The sequence below is a fragment of the Nematolebias whitei genome, chromosome 4 (assembly GCF_014905685.2).
Source record: "Nematolebias whitei isolate Nwh7 chromosome 4, NemWhi1, whole genome shotgun sequence".
NCBI lineage: Eukaryota > Metazoa > Chordata > Actinopteri > Cyprinodontiformes > Rivulidae > Nematolebias > Nematolebias whitei.
Window position 1 is genome coordinate 32,570,659 of NC_056501.1, and position 25,786 is coordinate 32,596,444.

At 38.7% G+C, this 25,786-nt stretch overlaps 1 protein-coding gene across 1 annotated transcript; it reads left to right on the forward strand.

Annotated features, from left to right (window-relative positions):
• The first annotated feature begins 1,291 nt into the window (after positions 1–1,291).
• Positions 1,292–22,358, forward strand: zc4h2 (zinc finger, C4H2 domain containing). Its single transcript, XM_037675987.1, has 5 exons — positions 1,292–1,497; positions 2,145–2,316; positions 2,820–2,992; positions 10,632–10,794; positions 21,675–22,358. Exons 1-5 carry the CDS (start codon positions 1,445–1,447, stop codon positions 21,786–21,788), a joined length of 675 nt encoding a protein of 224 aa, XP_037531915.1. The 5' UTR covers positions 1,292–1,444; the 3' UTR covers positions 21,789–22,358.
• The last annotated feature ends 3,428 nt before the right edge of the window (positions 22,359–25,786 follow it).

Below are 25,786 nucleotides of genomic sequence, written 5' to 3' on the forward strand. Positions count from 1 at the left end.
ATATATATATATATATATATATATATATATATATATATATAAGTGTGACAGGGATTTTCTCAACTAGTACTGTCAACTGTAAATAATAATGAATAAATAAATGAAGGAGATCTATGTAAACCTGAAGGTAATTTGCTAATTCCTGGTTTTCTGTTTTTGTTAGATAACCTACATATGTCTTTAAATTTAGCTGTGATATTTTAGGATTGTCAGTGGCCTCCACATTGGCCAAACCTTTAAAATATTTCTGGAGGAGCCAGTGGTTTCCACATATACTAAAATGCGATTCTGAAATGCAGGTACGCACCCAATATCAACAAAAACACTGTCATCTACAGACTTTACTCAACAAATTACTTACCAACACATGAAAGCAGATCAATCTTAGAAATGTACAAGGTAGTTGACAGTTGTTCAGACATTTTAATAAGGAGATACATTGATATGGAAAGAAAATGTGCAGATTTTTTTCTTCTATATTTTTGATAGTTTGATAGAAAACATTTACAAAGCCTATTTTTATTTTACAGAAAAGAGCTGTAAGAATTACCACCAGAAAGCATTACAGTCACCCATCAAGCACATTATTTTATCAACTGAAGTTATTGAAGTTCCATGATTTGGTAGATTACAATATTTTATCAGTTATGTATAGGGCTCAAAATAACACATTACCATTAAATATCCAAATAAATTTTGTTAAAAGAAAAAGTTGTTATAATCTTAAGGGGATAGAGATATTTGTCAAACCAACAATCAGAACTAGTCTGAAGGGAAGGTCTACCTCAATCCAAGGAGTTGGATTGTGGAATGGTCTAGAGAGTGATGTGAAAAATGTCAAGTCAATGTGTACATTTAAGAAAAAGATCAAAGCTGGATTGTTAAAAAAAAAATATATATATGAAGTAGCTTAGTGTGTTTTTTGTATTAAAGTTAGAAAAACTAAAAAGAGTTATTCATTTTGTTCTGTTACATGAAAATTATTATGATTGAAATAATTGTTTGAAAAAAGGGGCAGACATAATAAGATTTATTCTTCTTTCTGCTGCCTTTCATTTTAAATCTCCTGTATCTTTTTTATATAGTTATGGAACTGTTTTGTATTTTTTTTAAATGAATAAACTTTATACCATACCATCTCCAATATTGCAATGAATATTAAACATGTTCAGATTGTCCTCATCTTTAGTAAACTGAACGCTTTTACGGACTTTTCCACAGACTATTATTGAAACAAAGACAGGGGGGGGGGGACCTTTGTTTTTAGACGGGGGGTGTCTTGGGTCAACTCGTCCAGCCTCACCGCGGCTCCACTTTGCGGGCGCGTGCTTCTGTGCACGCTCACGCTGACTATTGTGTTATTTCTCATTAACGGCAGACCACCGTCAGGGGCCTTGTGGGAAACCGTGTCCGGTTAGCGGAACGACAAGGACGCTGCAAAACCATGGCGGACGAACAGGAAATAATGTGCAAGTTGGAGAACATCCTGGAAATACGGTAAAACTTGGATTTCGAACCGAACGAATGATTTCCAGATGTTTGGCACCGGCGGCTAGCATAGCTAACGTTAGCCTGGCTATTGTTACACACCGTGCTAACGTTAGCCTCGCTATTGTTACACACCGTGCTAACGCTAGCCGCTCTCCCTCTGGATTAAAAAAACAAAACGTTTTCGGTGCTGCAGTTTCCTATCAGCTCGTTACGGACATATTTGGCAGGCAGACTAATTATGGCATGAATCCACACTTGTTGTCGTTTAAGCGCATATTTGAATAATGCATCAACATTCCAGATGTGTCAGAACAAATTCCAGATGTTGCGCCGCTAACCGTTAATGTGCGTAAGCTAGCATCTTAGCTTTGCTTGGCAGGCTGTAATAGGAAGAGATGGAGCACTGTGTTTATGTCTTTTTGTCCTGTGCACGTGTGTAATTGCTGTGACTTCATGTACTAAAGTAAAGTGAACTGGATGCATTTGTCAATGTTAGTGCTAACATCATTTACTTTATGTCAAACCAGTGCCGCGCACATGAAAGGGAAAGCGTTTTCTTTTGTTTTGAAGATATTTTTCTGTCTCTTTGGCAACTTCTGTGTGTGAGACCATCTGACAGCTGGCCTTTGCTGTGTTTTCGCCACGAGCTACAGGAATAAGACGATCCAGATGCAGAAGATCAAGTCTCGGCTGAAGATGGAGTTTGAGGCTCTGGAATCCGAAGAGAAACATCTAAAGGAATACAAACAAGAAATGGATCTCCTCCTACAAGAGAAAATGGCTCACGTTGAGGAGCTGCGCCTCATTCATGCAGATATTAATGTTGTGAGTTGGTTCAAGTCCACAGCATTTGTAAACCAGTGCGTTGTGCCAAATGCGTCGCACGTTTGGCACAACGCAGAACTGGTTTGGTTGTTGTTCGCAAACAGAGTTCTTGGAATTGATTGATGGTGTTTTTAGTTAATGAAAGGTTGGCGTCTGGTTCTTGCTTGGATTCAAGGTTTTAGCTAAACTAGCCTAGTTCTAGCCAAAGCTGGCAATGAATATGGATTATATTGACTTTCATCGTTTCATAAATATGTGCATATTAAACCCACAGAAACAAATGGCTTATATGACTTTTATATGAATTTGGTTTTGCTATTAAAATTATCCAGATTTTTATACCAAGTGGTTGGTTCTGTAGTTAATGAACCCAGCGTGTGCACAGGTCAAACCAATTTTTGTTTATTTTTTACTAAACATGCTATGTTGTTGTGCAGTCATTGATAGTTTGTGTAGCGCACGTTGTGTATGCAGGTCAGAAATACCCAACCTTTCTCTTTCAGATGGAGAGCACCATCAAGCAGTCAGAAAATGATCTGAATAAGTTGCTAGAAACAACTCGCCGCCTTCACGATGAGTACAAACCTCTGAAAGAGCACGTTGACGCCCTCAGGATGACTCTTGGTCTGCACAGACTCCCTAACTTGAATGAAGAGGAGGAGAAGCTTTCCCTGGAGTCAGTACACACACACACACACACACACACACACACACACACTACACAGACAGAAAGTTCACACTTAATGCAGCTCATATCACATTTTCAACCGTTTAACTTTAAATTGTGTGCAGTCAAAGAGCAAAAGCTTGCAGGAAACATGCAGTTTTCAGTTATTAACGATCGTTTTCAAGGTTGGTTTAGGTATCAGAACATTTGGAGCAACAGATGACATTTCAGCAGGCACTACAGCTGACCCCAGTGCCCTGAAGCTCTGAACCTACAGACCTTGTTGTGATATTTCTCAGACAACATTTAATCGTATTATATCACACAGCCCCATCTAAAATGAACAGGACAAAACGGTTTTTGGGACAAACGTTGACATGCCGTTACAGAACCACGTTTGATGCACGACGGACGGATCTTGCGCAGTCGTTATTACAAGAATCTTAAAGTTCAGAGTTAAATTAAATTACATTTATTTAAAGGTAACAGTGCGACGAAATAAATGCAGCAGGTGCTAACACAGGTAGATTATGGAGCCATGTGGGATGAATGCAATGACATTAAGGGGACAGTTTTCAACATTGTCACAAGAGTGCAAACCATCCGCTGGGGGGGGGGGGGGGTGTCAAGGACTGGTGTACGCTTTTCAAAATGAAAAGAAAAAGTTGACCTTCGTTTGATGTTTACTGGATAATCGACATGTTGCTATTCTCCCACATGGCAAATATTGATACACCATCTGATGTACAGTGAGCCTGCGTGCAAGCAGTGTTCCCAACTGAGCGAGCAGCGGCTCAGCTGTGAGCCCCGCTCCGTGTCGAAGCGCTCAGAGCGGAGACGCACGCAGCAAACGAACCACTCGTGAGCACAGCCATCACTGAGCCCACTCTCGCTGACGGACCTCCCGCACCGTGCCCCCGACCTCCCTGAACTTGCACGTGTGACCAAACTTCTGGTCCTCGAGAGAGAGCGCTGTTGCAGGAGCGTGCAGCCTGTTTGAGTGTGTTTGAGAGACTTGTGTTTCTGCTGCTTTAGTTGTTATAATTAAATAATATTATCAGTAAAAGATGTATATTTGTATCAGAGGATGGCACGGGAGTGGATTTTCACTCCTGTCCTGTCCCACTCCTGCTCCCATCCTGCTCCCATTCAGAATGACTCCCGCTCCTGTACCACTCCCCTTTTTTTGTCTTCATTTAGTCATTAGGAAATACATTAAATTTGATTTGATCTTCTACCCATTCCTTTTTATACATATTACTTTGTGTTCTGCAGTTTTATTTCAAAAGATATGGCAACAGCAACAGTTCATCTTTAGTGAAATCGAGAGGCATTTATTGTTTTATTTCAATCAAAAACCTTCACTAAACGTCACAAAACAAATAATACATGGCCTGTAGTCCCTTTAAAAAAAGGTTTGTAAACTCAATAATTCAGGTAGATAACAACAAAAATGGTTCAATGATGTCATCTGGACCAGTTTCTATACATGAAAATGTGAAATGTGTGGTTCCTATAGTTTTTCTATGGAGGATCAGCTACTGAGTGTCTGTTTCTAGCTCTTTTGGAGGTCAGTTACAGTAAAAACAATAAATAAAAACACAACAGTACATGGGCCACACCATGAACCCAGTCAGAACATATAAAGTTGCATTTTACAAACTTACTGAGCAGTTGTTTCCTTTAAACAGTGACATTACTGTCATGTTTCAAATTGCTTAAACAAAAACAACAACAACAAAAAAAGTACCAAGCAAGAGAACTCCACAAATAAAAATGCTTAAAGGCAATGGATATATACATCCTCAAGATATTCACAATAGGTAAGGAGCTCGTTTCAGCGAAGCAGGATGTCATGCTTACCAGACTTCAGAGCATCATTTACAGACTGGAGCATTGAAAGTCTGGTATTATTGAAAGAAAACTACAAAATAGCGGCGCCTGTCCCAAGTTTTTTTGTTCCTTTTTTTTTTTTTGTCTTATCGGTTGGTCCCCGCTCCTGTCTGGTCCCGTTAACTTTTCGTCCTGTCCCATCCCAATCCTGTGCGTTATATTAAAGTTGACTCCTGTCCTGTCAGAATCCTGTGGGAATCCTGTGGGAATCCCGTGACCAGCAGGACTCCTGAAAAAATGCCGTCCTCTTATTTTGTTTGCCCCAGATAATAGCCAAGATGTGTGTCTCCATGTTACTGAACCCCCACCCCAAAACTCAAAGTTCTCTGCGAGAGTCAGTTTCAGGTGTGTGTAGTCTATCATAGACATACGTATGAACGTATCTGTAGGTTTTAAACAACTTTGAGACGTGTATAAATGTGGAATGACAATCATTTTTCCCTCGTAAAATTATATCAATGCGCAAAGAGACTGCGAGCTGGCAAGGATGCTGGGTAGCCTTGTGGCAATTATGTGTGCATGTTTATGACTGTCTACAATGTTTATGAGTGTGGAAATGGGTTGTTCTTGTTAATGTCCCGCTCAGGTTTGGTTTGGCATTCATGTTAAAGTCTCTATTATAGGCTGTAAACTGACACCATGAGTCAGAGGTTGTTCCTGGTATGTATACGAGGGGAAAGCACTTCCTACTGGAGGGTGAACGCGTGCACCAATAATGGTTCACAAGATGTCACACAAGAACAACTCTGTTGTGATTTTACTTCTTGCACCATGAGTGGCTACATTCGCCAGGCAAGCTCATGGGTTTTATGTCTCAGCTTTTCTTATAATTAAAGTTTTGTGAAAGAACATTTTTTTCGACGCTTTTAGGGGCATCCTCCTAAAAGAGAATGTTTTGTACGCTTGTGAAATTGTTGAAAATTGTGAATCACCCCTAAATTAACAGAACTATTAACCTACTTTTGTCAATGGAAACACTTTGGGTTTTGTCTATTCCCAGCAGCAGTTTTATTTTAATTTTTCCAACTCTCCGCCAAGGTTTCTTGACTTTCAAGGAGGTAGTTTATGTCTCAACTTTCTAGCAATGAACAGCGCTAAATCGTATCTCAGTTTTGGCAGGAAACATCCGGTATGGAATAAAGCAACTCTGTTATATTGTATCATATGATGAGCCATGAACAGGGCTGAACTCAGAGGGTTTATTACTCAGCTAAATTTAATTTATGACCGTAGTGACAAGTTTAAAGTCAACCAAAGCTGTGGAACTTTATTGCACAACACGTAATGTGTAAAAACATGTGGCTCAGTTTTTTTTTGCAAATGGGTTTTGCACGAACAGCTTTGAAATCTTCAGCCATAGCTGGCAAACAGAAAACAATCTGTTTTAATTTCAAAACTGTAACTCTTAACGAAGAATTTGGTTGATGCGGTGTTGGAATGAAATTTGACCAAAGTTATACAAGGCTGTGCTCATGAATACCAAAGTACAGTTGCAAATGAGTTTACTGGTTGGTCTTGGAGATGCACAAATTTCTGCACAAAGGCGTTTTAGCTGCGCGACTCTTGGAGAGGAGCTGGATTGCAGCAGGTCACAGGAACCCGGAACTTCTCTCTCAGAGAAGCGTATTGGATAACATGTTGGGATCACATTGCTTAATGTCAAGGGCATGTGGTGGTTCCCTGGCCGCTTGTCACCATGGTGTCATGTCATTTTTTTACGTGTAGAAAACATTTCTGAGCACGTCCTTGAAAGAACACGAGCTGGTGCTAAAACCTGCATGTGACAGGGAATGTGCAAATTCTTTTTAGGAAAGGAAGTTTGACACCGTGTGAACTAGAATGAAACCAAGCGATCTTCAGTGCCATGTGATCGTGTTGCTGTCACTGGTCTAAAAAACTAAATTTATCTCCAGCTTTTAACTTTAAATCGTATATGCTTTTGTATATGAGCTTCTTTATGTATGACCCCTGTGCAAACATTAATTATTTGGCTGAAAAAACTTTTAACGTACATTTTTTTTTAAAACAAGGTATTCATTTAAAAGCGTTGCAAAACTTTGGGTTTAAATGCATAATTTAATTTGAAGAACGCTTATGTGAATTAGTTATGAATAGTTGACATCTGTTGCAGATAGTTCTTTGAATGGCCACGTTGGGGAAATAGTTCAGTTCTGACTCGATTGACAAGCTAATGGCTAGTCCGAATCCATGAAGATATAAATAAATTGCTGTTGTCTTAAAACAACTCCAATCTATTTAAATTTCATAAGTTACTGAAATAGCTGTTTTAATCATTACTACGCCACCAGCATCAGTTTTGATTTATAGTTATTTACATAAAATTCTGAGGTTATAGAGTGTGAATGTTTATGAAGCATTCACACTATTGTGATCCATTTTTCTTCCGTACGTTTTTCGGCGTGAGTCTCGTCCCGCAGTTTTCCAGCTATTACAACAAATCATATCAAAATGTTCAGCTCGTTCAGGACAATTCTGCTATGACGTTTGGTATTGGTGCAACTTTAGCTTTTTGAAATATTTAGCCTTTTCTGCCATTTTTTTCCTCATAGAAAATGAACTGAGCTCATTTTACATCTTTCAAATCTTTAGATCTGTTTACAACCTTTTACTGCTCCTTTCACGTTTTGTTCTGATTCTGCTTCTTTCGGCTTCCTTGTGCAAATTAAAACTTTTTTCAGCTACTTTCTGCTAATTTAAGCTGTTTTTCAGCTTTTTTGTGCTCCTTTCAGATTCTTCTAACTACAACATTTTTGTGCTTCTAACTTCTTTCTGCTAATTTCAGCATGTTATGCTCCTTTCAGCTTATTTCTGCAAGTTTCAGCTTTTTCTACTTTTCAGGTACCATTTAGCTGTTTTAATGCAAATTTTAGCTTTTTCAGTTAATTCCACATTTTTTGCACCCATTTCAACTTTTTTCAGTCTAATTAGGCAAAAATATGCTCTCACCACTTCCTTCTGGTAATTTAAGCTTCTTTCTGCCTTTTTAGCTAATTTTCAGCTGTTTTTGTTGTTGTTGCTAATTTCAGTCAATTTTTAGACAATTTCCTCTCTTTCTTCTCATTCTTGCTTCTTTCAGCCTAATCGGGCAAACATGTGTTCTGTCTTCTGCTAATTTAATTTAAGCTATCTTTTTAGAAAATTTTAGCTATGTTCAGCTGTTTTCATATATATTTGTTTTTCCTTGGTATTTTCTACTACTTGCAGCCTAATTAAATACTTTCTGTTTATTTCAGCTTGTTATGCTCCTTTCAGCTTTTTTTTTCTGCTAGTTTCAGTTATTTCATCAAAGTGCATGCTCAATCATCCAGGTACCAAATCCATTAATGTTCAGTCAGACCATCTGGACTGTTATTTCAGCTACTATTTAGCTGTTTTTATGCAAATTTTTAGCATTTCAGCTAATTCCATATTTATTTCAGCTCTTTCCAGTTCATTCTGGTAGGTGAAGCTTCTTTTTGCCCTTTTCAGCTGTTTTTTTTTTGTTGTTGCTAGTTTCAGTTTTTTTTTTTTAGCTGATTACCTAACTTTTGTGCACATTTGAGCTTATTCATTATTTATTTGAGCCAAATTCAGCAAATATGTATTCTTTCTGTTTTCTTCTGCTAATTTAGACTTGTTCTTCCATTTCAGCTACATTTTAGCATGATTTTAGCTCATTTCAGATGGCTTTCAGCAAGTTCTTCTGCAGTAAGCATTCACACTGCATTTTTGCAGGAAATGCAATTTCTCTAGTTTGCAGCAGCAAACAGCAGCAGCAGATATCTGCAGTACTTCCAGGTGCAGCATGGCACTTTCTTCCAGGATAACTGTGCAATGCAAAAGGTTGGAGTCACTTTAAGATGGTAGCACCTCCTTGTTGTTCGCCCTGCTCTGACTAGCCAGTGGCTCATCAGTCCGGTCAGAATTTAACCTTGAATATAAGGTACATCAAAGACTTTAACTTGTACAATATGAACTGTTCATTACTTTCCACAGAACTGTGCTTCAAAATGTCTGAATATCCCTTCATGTTATTGTATTTGAGTTTTAAATACTAGAAGTTCATTTTTGGTATTCTCATTGTCACCTTGTTGAGAAATTCACATGAAATTAGACTTTTTTTTTTTTTTTGGTTTTTACCCCCTATTTGTCCAGACTTTTTGGCTTTAGGAACTGACAAAAAAATGATGGTGACGAACAAACCCATTTCAGGCTTCAGAAAATCCGTGTTATCCACAAAATTGGGGGTACATCAGGGTGGTCTGACAAGTAGGCTTCCTGCAGCACAAACTGCCGGCTGACATCCATCAACAGCAGATGATTGTACAATTTGCTGGAGCAAATCATAGTTAATGGTGCTGGAATATAGAAGGAAAGCTTATCTAAGTTTTCAACCTTCAGGTATCTCGAGTCAAAGAGTTGGGTTTATTTTTAATTTAATCATCCACATTTTCCTCTGTGGAAGTGCAGAAGTCCTGCTGGTTGGTAAACGTCACAATGGATGGCCGGTTTATTTATAATTGATGCGTTCATGGCACTAAAGATCCTGTCTGGGTTTTAAGCACCTACAAGGTCATTTATTAAAAAAAAAAAAAAAAAAATTCATCAGATAATCTCCTCATCGTACAGACCATAATAAAGCTGCCATGCATAGATGTATGTCTGTCAAGATGTGACATTCCTACTAATTCTTTTAAGGGAAATATTTGTGTTTAGTTTCTGTCCACAAATGAAAAGCATTAGCTGCAGTTGCAGCTCTGACTCAGTGCCTCCCTGTACACTTACAGAATTGTTGGCCTGGCTCACTTCTCAGTTTTGGCGTGCGTATTGTGCGGAGGTTCGGGTGATGAGTTCATCGTTGGCCAGGTGGTTCTCGTCCGCCCTTCCCTTCCTGGTGGCATGCTCCTCCATGTTCTCTGTGCAGAAAAGATACTTGGAAAGCTGCAGCTTGTAGTCCACTGTGGGTTTTCTCAGTAGGCCCGCCTCACTCATCAGAGTAGAGCGGGATGCATGGAGAGGTGAAGGGAGATGTCAAAACCGTCATTTGCACGTGTCTCAAATAATTGTTCCTAATAATAATGGCCCCCCTGTGTTACTGTATGACAAGATGTGATGGAGGAGCTTTGAAGAAAATTAAATCACACCTCAAAAGCCTGTTGGGTACGTTTCAGGATACCATGTTAGAGTGACATATCAGCAGAAAAATGAACACTCCACACCTCAGAAAATGGAGGAAAAACACCCAGCTGAAATATTAACTTGGGGGAAAGACAGATTTTTATTGAAATCGTGTAAAACGTGTGCATGTTTATGAAGTGCTCGTAAAGGGGCCGATAAGTTTGGTTGATGGTGCTCACAGGAAACGTCATTAAATTTGTTCTGTGAATGCTCAAAGTTGTGCTCGGCCCCGGACCTATTTTGAGAGAAACCAGAGAGGGTAATGAAATCTGATATCACTTTTTTTATCTTTGAAAAAGGGCCAGTCATGCATAAAGTCCAAGGCCACATTTCTTTCCCAGCCCTCCCCTGCACACACACACACACACACACACACACACACACACACACACGCACACGCACGCACGCGCTCACCCCTCCTTCCCCCACACACAAACACAAACACAGACAAGCAATCTTGCAATCAGCATTTGTTCAGAGTTGTCCACGGCTCGACTGTAATTTTAATATCTACAGTAAATTAAACATTATCGTGTGTGACAGAAGGTTGACGGCTTTTCTCTTTTGCTTTGAACAGCTACTTTGAGAAGCAGAAAGCAGAGTGGCAGAAGGAGCCACATGAGCCTGCCATCCCAGAATCCCTTGCTGCCGCTGCAGCAGCAGCACAGCAGCTTCAGGTGTCCAGGAAGCAGGACGCCCGGCAGACGGCCACCTTCAGACAGCAGCCTCCACCTATGAAGGTAACGGTCCTGCTGCTCGAAAACAGTGCATATAAAAAAGAAAACAGCAAACTGAAATAAAAAAAACAGATAATTGTCATTCACGATTAGATTTTATTAATAATGTTTAAGAAGCACATCCCGTCAGTTTAAACGATCCAGCTTGTATGATACTTTAAATAAAAAAAAGAGCAATGTTTTATAACACTGCAGGGTTCCTATGAAGTCATACAACATGGAGAATTATATCATTTCAGAGTATCTGAGTACTGGATAAGTATGGAAAAAGAAAACCAAGTGTGGACAATCATTTGTGTTTCCAGACTCCAAACGTTAATGTGTTTTTAATAAAATATAACAATTAAAATGTCTACAAATTGCTCATAAATGCAGAGTATGTTTCACAGTATGTTTCCAGACATAAATATTAAATCAAATACCGTAAATAGATAAATAAATAAACTATAATTTTTTAAAAGTTTGCTAGCTTTTTATACTAAATGTAGTCACTACGATGCCCACTTTTGATTGCACGGTAACAGAATCCCCATCTTTCACAAATCAAAATATAGAATGGAGGTACTTCTTTGCCGTGAGATACTTCTTGTATTATACTTATGTCACGAAAATTGTGTAATAATTATTATGTCAGAAAACGTGACTTTATTTAGTCAAGAAACATTTACAGGCTCGTGTGTGACAGCCCGAGTTATAGAGTTGAGTGAGATTTTTATTTTGGGGTCATAACGTTTTCTTAAGATTCTGATCCAAAACATTTTGTGGGACAACATTTTTTATTTATTACAAATTAAAAGTTAATAGAAATCTCCATAGTTTTTATGGTGTATGAAACACACAGATAATAAAATTACTGCGCAAACAGCTTGAAAATTAAAGACTTTGTGATTTAAAAAAAATATATGTAGAAACCTTGTCTCAAAGATAAAAAAAATATATTTTTAAACTAATATAAATTGCTCAAACATGCATTGTTGCTTTTATGGTAGATGCGTTGCTCTTGTTGGCAACACGTTGTCTTTTTGCTAAAAATGAATGAACACACTAAAGACTGTTTTAAAACTTTGTTTTAGAAACTGCAAATCAACAAGGCTTCTTGTCCGTCAAGTTAACCCTAAAGTATATAATGTTGTTTGGGCTGCTCCCAATCGTAGCAGAATTTTTACAAATAAATATATATATTTTAATTTAAGACTTAATAAACCTGCGAGTACTCAGATTACAGAGCAGATACAGCTACAACCAACTCATTATAGTTTTATATGGCACCTTGATTTATTGTTTTATAACACTACTTTTAATTGCATTTTACTGTAGTTTATTGTTGTCTGTACTTTATGTTGTTTGTCTAAAACAGGTCTCTCTTATAAGTGAGTCCCCGTGACTCAATGAGACTAACCTGTATAAATAAAGGTGGAATGAATGAAAATTATAGGCCACCTTTTTGTTCTATATATTTATTATTTAGGTGTCCAAGATCTTCCAAGTTTGTTAAACAACTAATAAAGATATATCCCTGTCCTGACGTCTTAAACTAGTCATCCACAAATAAACCCATATGGTTGACCGCTAGGACAGAAGTGTTATTCTCTGTTGTGCATTAGTATTTTAATATTTCTTGAAACATTTTCTGTAATTTTACAAAAAAAAAAAAAATACTTATACTTGGACATAAAAAAGAAGCTACAAAATGAATCCTCCCAAATTATCTGAAAAAATGTGTAAAGTATTGACTTTAAAAAGATCCTACTTTTAAACCCTGAAAATAAAATACTGTGATTTCTGGACTATTGAGCGCACCTGAATATAAACAGCCTGCTAAATTTAAAAAGAAAGTTTTACATAAATAGGCCACACTTGTCTATAAGCCGCGGGTGTTCATGTTGTAACATGAGATATTTACAGAAAGATTTTTTTTTAAAACTTTTAATTAAATATTTACTGGTAACACACACAAATACAGTAAATGTTAATTTTTTTATTAACAGTGCCTGTAACACGGCTGCTAAAAAATACAGTCGTCTACCATGAAATCATTGATGATACCCCCCAAGACAGATGTGTATTGGGCAGCTATGTGAGCGCCTGGGTGTGACGGAGCTAAATGTTTTGGTGGCGTGAAGCTCATTAGCCCATCAAAAAAAAAAAAATCCATAAATTAGCCGCAGCTTTGGATAAGCCACGGTGTTCAAAGCGTGTGAAAAAAGTAACGACTTATAGTCCGGAAATTACAGTACCAGCTGTAATTTTGAAATATAAATGGACGAAACCAACAACAACAAAGGAGTTAGTTCAATTGAAAGCCTGTGCCAAAAAGAAATCATCTGTGTTCACTTTGTGGGAGCGCAGCGAGCGAGAAGCACTGGATGGTGACACCATAGAACTTCTAGACACATACACATACCTTGGTCTTTGGCTGGATAAAGATCTTAATTTTAAACATTACATATCTAATAACAAAGCTAACGTTTACTCTTAATTCTTTTGTACAGACTGAAATCATGTTTTTCTATTTCTTACCGTAAGCGGCTTGTAACAAGTTTGTTTTTATCACAGCTGGGGCTGGGACATATCATATCGTTCACGATAATACTGGTAAAAAAAATGTGACCGGGAAAATAAATTATATCATGATATGCTAATTTCATGACGTAAGTACGTCAGTGTTTCCCCTCCCATTATAGAAGCGGGGCGCCTCGCCCCGTTAAGAGAACCGAGCATGCCGAACTACTGAACTGAGCTGCGCCCCCCCCCCCCCCCCCACTAGCATTACGCTTATTAGCTGCGCGTAATACTAGCTAGCTAAAATGCTAAAAACAAACAATGCGTGTCTCAGCTGTCTCCCATATGGGGAGACATGTCAACATATTTTTTGTTGTATGTTACATTTATGCTCAACAGAGCTTAAGTTTTAATTTTATTTAGTTTATTAACTTCACCTGCACTTTAGTTTTTGTGGTGGATTTTGTTGTTCAATATTTTGTGCAGACTTTTTCAATCTAAATAACAGAATGAGCTTTTGTATTTTTATACTGTTAGACTAAATACTTTACTAAATAATTTCAGTCAAATTAACCCTTGTTGTTTTTTTTAGTTTTATACAATACTGCAAAGCTACAAGTTAATTTTGTCAAATGAACAACTATGATTTCTGTTTTTTTTTTTTGTTATATCACAAAATTTATCGTTATCGTCAGAATGATCTGAAATATCACGATATTATACTTGAGCCATATTGCCCACCCCTAATCCCAGCTGGATTATGGTGACACAGTCTATAGATTTGCCTGCTCCACTACTTTAGCTAAACTGGACTCCATGCTGCTCTGAGGTACATACCAGGCTCACCCTTTACGACTCACCATTGTACTTTATATACCTTGCTGGACTTCACTCAATATTCAAAGTATTGGTATATTTTCATATACAAAGCCATTTTAGGAAAATGACCATCATAAATCTACTCCCAGTTCATTTTACTACACAGCACACAGTCTCAGGACCAGTAGTTGGCTGTGGTTTAAGGTATCCTTTGTGTGCACGGCATCAGCAAAGATGAGTTTGTCCCATTTGGGCCCGTGGTCTTGGAATGATCTGCAGCTTAAATTGAGGTTAAAGTCTTTTATTCCTTTATCTAGTTTTAAACAAAAACTGTCTGAGGTTGTAGTCACATCTTGTACCTGTAAAGTGTCTTAAATTGTGAAAAAAAAAAAAAAAAAACTTGCGTTGTTTGTTGTTAACATGTTACTACTACTGTTACTGTTTTAAAGACTGTGTTGCTGTATTTGCACATTGCCCAGGACGTCCTTGTAAAAGAGATTAATAATCTCAATGGATTTCTTCCTGGTAAAAAAAAGGTAAAAAGTTAATAATCCAGGGATGGAGTCTCAGCAATATGAAGAGACATAGTTACACCTAATGCCCCGATGTTTTTCATGCTCAGTGAAACTAGTTCATGTGATAGGAAGTGTTCTTAGTTGTTTTTATACGTTTTGGTTTATAGCATAATAAATGGAAATTTTGTAGTCTTACAAATGCTTTTATTGTATTTTGGCATCATTTGATTTCATAGATAGTTAACATTTGCAACCACGTATTCCTTATTAAACTACAAAGGCGTTCTGGTTATTTTGACTCGACACAGCTCCACTTCCCTTCAGTAAACCTGAACAACAAACCTGCGTGCGCCGCAGGAGCTGCCCTTATATGGAATGCAGCCGTCTTTTATTCACTTTACCACATTGCCTGTGATGACACGTCTGAATGTGTTGTGTAAAAAAAAAAAACCTGCACACGTTTGTGTTTGCAGAAACAGACTTGTTGTGGTTACCAGTTTCAACAGATGTTGCTAATCTGCATATTTGAGAACACCTGTGAATTACGGTCAAATGAAGTCGAGTATCTCTTAAGGAATGCACTTTACCTGCTCTCTTTCCTGCTCGAGTTTGAAACTCGGATTGTCGGATGATGAGAACGGATGAAGCCGCAGCCATTTTGATCAAACTTTAAAAATACCATTTTGCGTCTGGTGATAATGTGAAGTGTTTAATGCTTCAAGGTCAAGGTCAAGGTTCTTTGTTGTCATTCGCATTGAAGTGTTTGTTGAGGATGACTCAGCTATCCATTCATCATCTTTACCTGCTTCTTCCTTTTGGGGTCGCGAGGGTCACTGGTGTTCATATCCAGCAATCACTGTGCGAGAGGCGGGGGACACCCTGGACAGGTCTCCAGTCCATCACAGGGACACAGAGACAAACGAGACAAACAGCCATTCACTCTCTCACACCTAGGGACAATTTAGAGTTACCAATCAGCCTAACATGCATGTTTTTGATATGTGGGAGGAAACCGGAGCACCTGGAGAAAACGCACACATGCAGAGAGAACATGCAAACTCCACCCAGAAAGGTCCCCGGACCGCATATACGCTGAGAGGCAGCAGCTCTACCAACTGAGCCACCGTGCTGCCCCATCGAAAGATTACTTTCTAAAAAGTTTCATTAAAATTCGTCCAATGGTTCACAAGATATTTTGCTAACGCTACAGACAAACAAACACAGCCAACACCATCATCACCCTCTGTCTGTAACAACGATCACATTTAACGTTGCAACTTTTGCGTTTGAATAACTGCTTAGTGAAACTTTGATCCCGTTTGAGCAACGTTATTATTATCATCAGCAGATATGCTAAAGGTGTTTGACCAAGGACATGTCGCCAACATTTTATTTAGACTGCGTGAACTTGTGTCTTCTGCTCGTGCAAGAAATACCTTGGGAGGCAGATGTAAATCTACTGGGGCGACTTCCTCCAACTGCGCACAAAAATAGAAACATATTTCGGTTAATAGTGCAAATAAACATTTGTGTGTACTTTGAAGCAGAAACAGGCATTTAAAAGGCATAATAGGCCAGTTTACTTTCCACAAGTTGATGGTGTCTTCAGGTCTTAATGTCCTGTCTGACATACTTTAGTCAAAATACCACTGGATTACAGTACCACTGCACTATGCCCTGTCTTTACAACTCTTTTAATAGCTTCTGGATTAACAAAGGGGATGGAGTGAGCTTGGAAACATAGTTTGTTTCTCTGTTTTACAACTTCAGGAGTTAATTTTTATATATGTATATATATATATATATATATATATATATATATATATATATATAACTCACAGTTACAGTTTTCACCTGCATGTATTTTAGTTCTGACAGGGTGACGTACCTCTGAAAGAATTGTGTTCTTTACGGTTCATTTTTTCACAGACTCGCTCTTTCGCTGTATTTCAACGACACACAGTTGGCTGATTCATGGATGAGCCGCCCGAGTGGCATGGATTGTTTATTTAAAATTAATTATTTTAAATTATTTAGCACCATCTCTGCTCTGCAGCGGAGAAGTGGGCGTGGCCGAGAGCGCTGGCAGAGAGCAGCCGGTGGCAGAGAGCTGAAATCATGACATGCTGTGCTCTTATAGAGCTTTTAGAGTTCAGAAACATTGTTTAGAATATTGCAAGAGTGTGGGAAGTGTTTAAAATGCCTTCATATATATATATATATATATATATATATATATATATATATATATATATATATATATATATATGTTTTTCACTTATCGCACGCGAGGGGTAGGGGAGGCGCAGGGTACAGAAACTCCTGGCATAAACGAGGGAATACTGTTCTGATGGTAAATGCATAACTTGCAACATAACTAATGGGAAGAAAAATGAAAAGATGACATTAGGTTTGAACTTTACATCAAGGAATTATTTTAAAAATAGCTGTAATTGGTATAGTATATCATTTTTTTAATGTTGGTGCAGACTTCCAACATATTTATAATTTTGAAATTCTAAACTTCTCCAGACCCAAATTTTCAACACTTTTCCATCATTTACGAGCCATTGTTTAACAACACATACAAACATAATTTAAATGTGTTACAAAAATTACAGTTACAGTTAGACAGTCATTTAAATGTGTTACAGTATAAATTACGGTTACCAAACTGTAATTTACTGCTTGTACACCGAGGCAGTTTTATCTGTAAGTTTATGGGATGTGGGAGGGATTTATTTTTCCTTAGGGCTTTTAATTTTTCTCACAAGTTTTAAAATGCGTCATGGAAAATAAATAACTACCTCCTGCTGGATGAGATGTGTAATAACCTTTTATTAAATTTTATTCTGTTTAATTTGAAGTTATGACAAAGTATTGCATATAAAAAACTTATAATTACCCAGCTGCAATATTTTTGATTTGAGTTTTACAAATATCATTACCTCAAAATGCAGGCGTTATCAATAGTTTCTATTTGTGAGTTTGCAGATGCTTGACTCTTACAATGCTCTTAAGGTTACTTCATGTAGACATAACAAATAGTTGGTATTTGATAATGTATCCCACAACTAAGATTTAACTTTTTTTATATTTCGCTGTGCAGAGGTTGGCGACCCTGCTGACATTTTACCCCAAATCATTTGGTGGGCACAGCACAGCTAAACAAAGTTAGTTTTGCTAACCGCTAATTCGCTAACTAAAACATTTTATCTTTGCTAACACTAAACCATTACAGTAAACAGTTTAAAACAATAACGCTACAGTTCTAACTTTTATCAAACACAGCTGTGGCTGACTCTAAAACTGTGCAATGTGACAACGTTGTAAGTGAACGCAACGGTTCATAAATCACAGGTAAAGCATCCATGTCTCGTTCAGAGGTGGGCTTTCAGAATGAATCTGGTCCATCGGAACCAAAGAGGCGAGCAGAACTCTGCTGTGCTGAAGCACAGTGATGCATTCAGTGCACGTCAGACGTCTCCTTTGTTTCATTTACGATGATGAATCAACTCATTTTGACGATCCTCTTTGCGGTTAACTACTTTTATAAACTACAAACTTGCAGTGCGTCATCATCAATATTGTCTCTGTAATAAATCTTGTTTTGTTTGTGTTAAAGGTCTGAAATGTGTGAGTCACGTCCCAGAGGCAGGTTACAAAGCATGCTGATTAGGAATTACGTGCACAATATGTCTCGACCTGCCATTGTGTATCTGTTCCTCTCAAACCCAGCTGGTTGAAGCAGTGGTCGCTTGTCCTGAGCCTGGTTCTACTAAAGGTTTCTTCCTCATGAGGGAGTTTTTCCTTTCCACTGTCGCCTTCATGCTTGCTCAGGATGAGTCTGCGATGAAGCAGTCTGCTCCTCAGATAAATAATGTTAACTTACTTTTTATATATATATGAAGGTTTCTGTTCAGTGCCCTGAGACGACTTCTGTTGTGACTTGGTGCTGTATAAACAAACTGAATTGAGTTGCAGTGTTTCTGTTTACAATGTTTCTGGTGTGAAAATGGATTTTCATGTTATTTTCATGTTCTGATTTGGCATTTACAGTAGTACCTCACTTCGCAGTTGGTTTATCGCGGACTCGCTCCATCGCGGTTTTTCCAAATAAGATTGGACACGACCCACAATTGGCTGATTGATGGATGAGCCGCACGATCGGCATGGGATTTTTATTTAAAATAAATTATTTTAAATTATTTAGCACCTGCTGTACCTTTGTGCAGCCCACGCGGCAGGATAAGCTTCCTCGTGCAGCTGATCAGCTGATCTCCGTGCAGCGTGGAGACGTGGGCGTGGCCGAGAGCGCTTGCAGGTGGCAAAGAGCAGCCGAGGCATAGAGCTGAAATCATGACTTTCTGTGCCCTTTTAGAGCGTTTAGAAACATTGTTTAGAATATTGCAAAAGTGTTGAAAGGGTTTAAAGCAACTTTATATATATATATACATATATAAATACTAAAATAAACTACTACTTGTACTACTATTCCTACTTCACATTTTTTCACTTATTACGGGGCTTCAGATTACGGATCCCCCACGATAAATGAGGGACTATTGTAGATTAAAGTATGAGGGGGGAAAGCACTGCGAGGGTGATGATGTCACTGGGTGGAGCTTACCTTTGCTCTGCAGCAACGTAGCATAGCTTCGCTTAGCATCACTCCATGTAAATCACCATTCTGTACACTTTTAGTGCAGAGAACTGTCTTTAAAAAAGTTGTAGACTTGAATTTATTGGATCTAAATTTAGCAGAAGCTAATTCCACTAAAGGTTTTCAAAGTTAGCAAAAAATGCTATACCGCTAAACGGAAAGTTACTTCCACTATTAGCGAAACCGTGCCCACCACCGCATTTCACATAGTAAAAATTACTCTGCTTGTTTGAGTAACTTAGAATTTTTAATGTTTATTTTAAAGCAACTGCATTAAGTTTAGTTCATAAACACGTGTTTATCCACAGTCTGTGCTATTTTTTTTAATATACGCTAAGATTGTGTCGGAACATTTAAAACTGCTCTGCTGGTTCAAGTTAATTATGCAACTCCTGATGAGAATGTACTGGATTATAGGAACGTCATTATTAAGAGCAAAACAGTTTTAGGTGCAGCGCAGCAAATGCAGAATAATTTAATTTAAAGTTGGATGGAAATAAAGATGGGATGGTGTGAAAACTACACTAAGTGGAGTCTGTGGCTAACCATTCCCCTGTGAAGCTCAGCAAGTTTAGAATTAGTAGAGACTTGTTTTTTAATACGTCCGCTTAAGTTGGTGTTTGTTTTCTTCCAAATTGGTTGCCTTTTCTCACTCCTGGTTAGACTATGAACGTTTACAGGTTTTGTTTTGCCAGCAGACTTCTTGTTGTGTGTCTTTTGAGCAGCAAACTATTGGCTGTTGGTGTATTGGCTTTGTATTGTAACCCTAAAGTCTTATAAGTGAAAGCAGACCTCTACACACACTCAAACACAGTTTTCATCCAGCACACTGACGTACAATAAAACTAGAATTATGGCTGTCATGAGAACACTGATTACACCAGCACTAGTATTTTTACCAGCGGGATATCGATGTTCTTCAAGTGCCTGTTTATCCTGCAACTCTAGCTCCTGGTTTTGTCATACAGAACAGTTTAGGCAAACGCCTTTCATTTCTCAAATGTTGGGACACGACCACGAAGCATCCCCTCTTCTTTTAACTAGTCTGTAAACGTCTAGGAACCGAGAGGACCAGCTACTGGAGTGTTTGGAGGGAACGTTGTCCCACTCGCATCTGATTTAGGAATTAAACAGTTCCTGGATCGTCTTCTTGGTTCTAAAACCTGTATATACTTTTCTGCATTGATGGTGCTTTTCCAAATAAGCTGCCCATGTACTAATGCACCCCCATACTGTAAGAGTTTGTGCGCTGATAACAAATCTGTCCTCTTTAGTTGTGGAAACATGGTGTGCAGTATTTCCTAAGAAGAGAATTAGAAAACTGCTCATCTGTGGCTTCTTCTTTACTTGATCAAGCTTTAGCCAGTATTTGTGGATGACACAGTGAACGGTGTTTACAGAGAATGAATTGTGGAAGTCTTCCTGAGCCCATTCAACATTTATTTATACAGTTTAGTTCCATTGAGCCTCGAGGACTCGTTAATAAGAGACCTGTTTGTACAGTAATGTCCCCAACAGAATTAGACCTGTTTTAAGTACAGTGCTGCCTTAGAGCCCAGAAATCACAGCCATCCCATATGAGCTTTTGTGCATTTTGTTCAACCTTGTTTTGCGCAGAGATTTTTCCAGTTGTAAAGTTTCTTCATGTTGGAAATTGTGGATATTGAGATTTCCAAAGTCGTCTTATTTTTCCATTGACAAACGTTGTTTTGGAATTGTTCCAGTAGTTTAGATGCAGTTTGTGGCAGACTGGTGAGCCTCTGCCCATCTTTACTTCTAAGAGATTCAGTCTCTCTTAAATTCTCCTTTTATACCCAGTCCTCTTACTGACATGTTGTTAATTCATCTTGACTCAAGTAAAATGTTCCTCCAGCTGTTTTTACATTTACAGCCTTTTGTTGCCCCATCCCAACTTTGTTTGAGAACTTGAACTTTTTTTTTTTTTTGGGTTTTGCCATAAAATACCTTATTTTTTTTCCACCAAAATAACTAGTTTCTTAATTTGAACATTTAGTATGTTTACCATATTCTCGTCTGAATAACATACAGGTTCACGAGATTTGCATATCATTGTATTTTGTTCGTTTATAATTTACACAACTTTCCAACTTTTTAGGAGTTGGGCTTATATTATGTGTTACTAACCTTTCCAGATATAAATGACACCAGACACACATAAACACGTTGCCTTTTGAAATGCACAGCTCTAAGGACACACTCATAAACAAAGCAGCAAAGATAATGCTTACTGAGACAGCTGCTACGTTAGATAAAACAGAAGCACATGTAGAAACGTCTACGTTTATTGACCAGGTAAACAAATAACTGCTTGAACGCTTACAGATCTCAAAGCGTGACGTTTCCTCTGAACTTGTCCTCTCCAGGCTTGCCTGTCCTGCCACCAGCAGATTCATCGCAACGCTCCCATCTGTCCGTTATGCAAGGCCAAAAGCCGCTCGCGCAACCCAAAGAAACCCAAGAGGAAGCCAGACGAGTAGACCTTACTTGCACCTTCGGCAGCAGCCACTCCGAAACACTGATGTCAGATCAGTTGTGCATATGACTGAAATCAAAGCTCCATGCTGCGGGACATTTTCCACTCAGTCTTCACTTAAGTAAACTGTCTTAGGGAATTGTTTAGAACCTGCCAACAGTTGATTATAGATGTGGTGATGTCATTTTGTTGTCCGTGTTCTCCAGCGCTTCTTTCAGTGTGTTTATATGTAACTGTATAACTCCCAAAGTAGTTTACTAGCCCTTGGACCGTGTAAATGCAATAATGCAAACGTGAACTTGTCTAAATAACGTTGCTTCTTCTTGTTTAATGCGTTAGATGTGTTTTTGTGCTCTTAGTTTTCTGCGGTGCATGCCTGCTACCACAGCCGTTGTGTATTTTAGTGCCAATATAAAGTCAAATGGTTTCAATAGCTAAGTTAACTACAATGTTGTTTTAAGTTTACAGTACTCAGAGTCACCACAGAAACTGGAAAAAGGGCGCATTTGCTTTGAACAGCGTTCTATTTAACTTCAGTATAGGCAAAAGAAAATAAATTGATGTTTTGTACGGACCTTGTTAGTTTGTCTTTTATGTGCTCCAAATAAATTCTAGACGTCACAGTGATTTAGCGGTGCGCACACAAACAGCGCCCGAGCAGGGTGAATGCTCGGGCTTAGCCTGTGTTTGAAAGTAAAGATGTGGGAATATGTTTGTGCCGCATCAACGTACCTTTCACTCTATTAATACTGTCGTATACTGTCATGTCTGCAGCTGTCTGTCTGAAAAAGGACAGCGAGGGTTTGTTAAATGAGTTCCTGTAGCGTTTTTGTCAGGGTAACCCCTCATTTCATCTGTTGCCAGGGTAACTCCACGTTCCTTAGTGGTTGCTAAGGCAACCCCAGGTTGCTGTGACCCGCATATTTTCACCAAAGAAGTTCCTCCCCAAATCCAACGAGGGGCATCAGAAGGATCTGGGAGATTTCTGCACCAACTCCATCCAAAAGAAGACTAATCCTGAAACAGAGAGGATAATCAGACAATTAGTCTAAACAGTCAGCGTCGTAAATATTAATGTGGCCACCAGAACTGATGTGCCCTTAAAGCCGCTTCACTCAACTTGGTGTTTTGTCTGTCCTTCGGTGCTTTTGGAGTCGCAGTTGTGTCTTCTTCCTGCAGATAAAAGTTGTCAAGGCCAGTGAAGCCTGTTCCTCCACACACACCCTGCAGGCACGTGGACCTGGCAGCTCCACCTCTGCAGCCTGTCACCAAAATAAACACAAACAGTTGGAATTAAAACGCCTAGCATTCAATTAAAGAATGCTTAATAACCTGATGCCTTTCACGACGGAGTTTTAATCCCAAGATTTTACGATGAGAAGGGACAGAGTTGCAGTCGTACTGGTCAACCCCTAAAAATAATATACTTGATTTAAAGATGGCATGCTCAAAGTATGTGCAGTGAATGACTCCGCTACTACCACCCTGAAACAGCTCAGTATCTGTACATTTGACAGACGTGTGGGGGCTAATTTCAAATGAACTGACTCCAAAAGTTATTGAGTTGTACATTCAATGATTATTTCCTGAAAGTGTCATCGTGTCTTTGTGCTGCTGCCGTTCGGCGTATTGTTTTTGTACTAGTAGTGCTTATTCTCAGTTCATATCTTAAATCTGTTTACTGTCGTTCTTTACATTTTAATACTTGTGTTGGACGTAACTGGGACCCTGTGTACACAAGTCCGTTCCACCACACGTGGTGCGAACAAATAAATAAACTTTGACTTTATAATCCATCCAACGGTTCTGAAGATATTTTGCTAACAAGCAGAAAGAATCCAGATAGTTGATGTTAGCCTTCAGAATAAGTGTTGGGATCAGACTCAGGTGTAGATGCACTATTCACTGATTACTGTCTGGTTCCAATTTGACCAGTGGTTCATGAAATATTTTGCTAACACACACATACAGGGGCAAAAACAGCCCAAAGCGTGCAGACAAATACTTATGTACTCGTTTTATCCTCTGAGTTTGCCTTAGTATTGCAATGTTCTGAAGGGGACAGACTGGAAACAGACCTTGACCCACATATGGAGGACTGGTCTCTGGACTTGGCTGCCTCTTCAGCTTTAGTTTCGCCAGCACTCTTTTTCCCCTGGCTGAGTTACTTTCTTGCTCTTTCCTAAGGACTGAAAGGACAAATGTTTGTTTCTGAGTCACGGCGCCGTAAATTGTTCTTAAAAACTTCCTCCTTCGTTTGGCATTAATTTAATCTAAATTGAAAAACAGGACCAGACCACGACGATAAGAGGGGCTTTTGTAGCGCTAGCAATAAGCTGGTATAATAAAACAAATGTCATTAACTGGGTTCCAACCAAAAAAGAACTTCCAGGAATGTAATTAAGCTAATATATTGCTGTAAGAGAGAAGGTCTTTGTTTGTTTACCGTCGCTGCACTTCCTGCCTCCGGCGCGCCTCTCCCGCCACCTGGTGGTCGGCAGCGGAAACTGAGGGCGCAGCTAAACGCTTTACAGCATTGTTAGACTTGGGGCTTGTACAGTTTAATACTTACACAAGAAAGCAAACAGCGCCTTGCATTTAACTTTCACGTTTAGTGTCTACCAGTGGTTGTTTGATACTTGTGTGAGCTGTTGTGACACGTCGCAGGAAGAGCACCACTGTGAGCAGTAATGATGCCTTCGTGCCACAAACCCCTTGATTAGAGCGTTTAATGTAATCAGTTACACCTGTGTTTCTGCTGCTTTAACAAGTCAGCACATGTCTGCAATGAAAGCACGGCCTCGGGTTTCATGGTTTGATTAAATTTATCGAGTACACACTCAGTAATAATAGTCCTGCTATATGATTTTGATGCAAACTTAAAATAAAAGTGTGAGGTCGTAGCGTTAAGAAAAAAAAAAAACATCAGTCGCCGTGGTAACGGCACACCTGTGTCTCTCACTCCTAACAGTAAACGTAAGGCAGACAGAAAAAAAACCCCCAAAACTGATCTGTGCATTGCCGAAGCATCTGTACTTTTATGTCATCTGCATAAAACAGCTGTCTCTTGTAAATGAGTCCTCGTGACGCAACGAGTGTAAAATGTATAAATAAAGGTTGAATCTGTCCCACATGCATGTTCGTGTGCACAGAGTTTTATTTTCATGTTGGAGATATGAGAACTTAAAGGAACTTTGTTTTGAGGAGAACATTTTCAACTGGTCCCAGCAGTTCTTCCTCCGATTTTATCCTCAAATGGTGTCCCCATTGAGTTTGTTGATTCCTGTAAATATTTGGGTGTCTTGGTCGACTCACATCTCTCTTTTAAACTCCATGTGGAAAACTTGGTAAAGAAACTGAAAGTTAAACTGGGTTTCTTTTTCAGAAACAGATCCTGTCTAACCCTGAATGCTAGAAAACGCCTTGTATCTGTGACTTTCCTTCCCTCAATTGATTACGGTGACATTATTTACATGAACGCTCCTACAAGAACCCTGCAGATGTTGGATGCTGTCTATCATGGTGCACTAAGATTCATAACTGGCTGTGATTATCGTACCCACCACTGCACCCTGTATTCATTGGTTAACTGGACATCATTAACTTCACGCAGACTCTCCCACTGGTACATTTTCATCTTTAAATCACTTCTTGGTCTGTTGCCTTCATACATCTCCTACATGTCTCTGCGTGAGTGCAGCTACAGCGTGCGCTCTCAGGACATTATTACCTGCAGTGTCCCCTCAGTGCAGACTGAACTTGGCAAAAGGGCCTTCTCCTATTCCGCTCCTGTTTCCTGGAATATTTTACAAAAATATTTGACGCTCTCAACCTCCACCTTTCTAAGTGGCTTTAAGAATCTGTTGGACTCCTGGCAGGGTCCAATGCTGACATGTTCCTGTTTTTAGTTTTCTACATTCACCTTAGAATCTAGCTGTTTTTTTTTTTTGTTACCTTTTTCTTTTAGCCATCCTATTTGGTAAAAAAAAAAAAAAAAAAAAA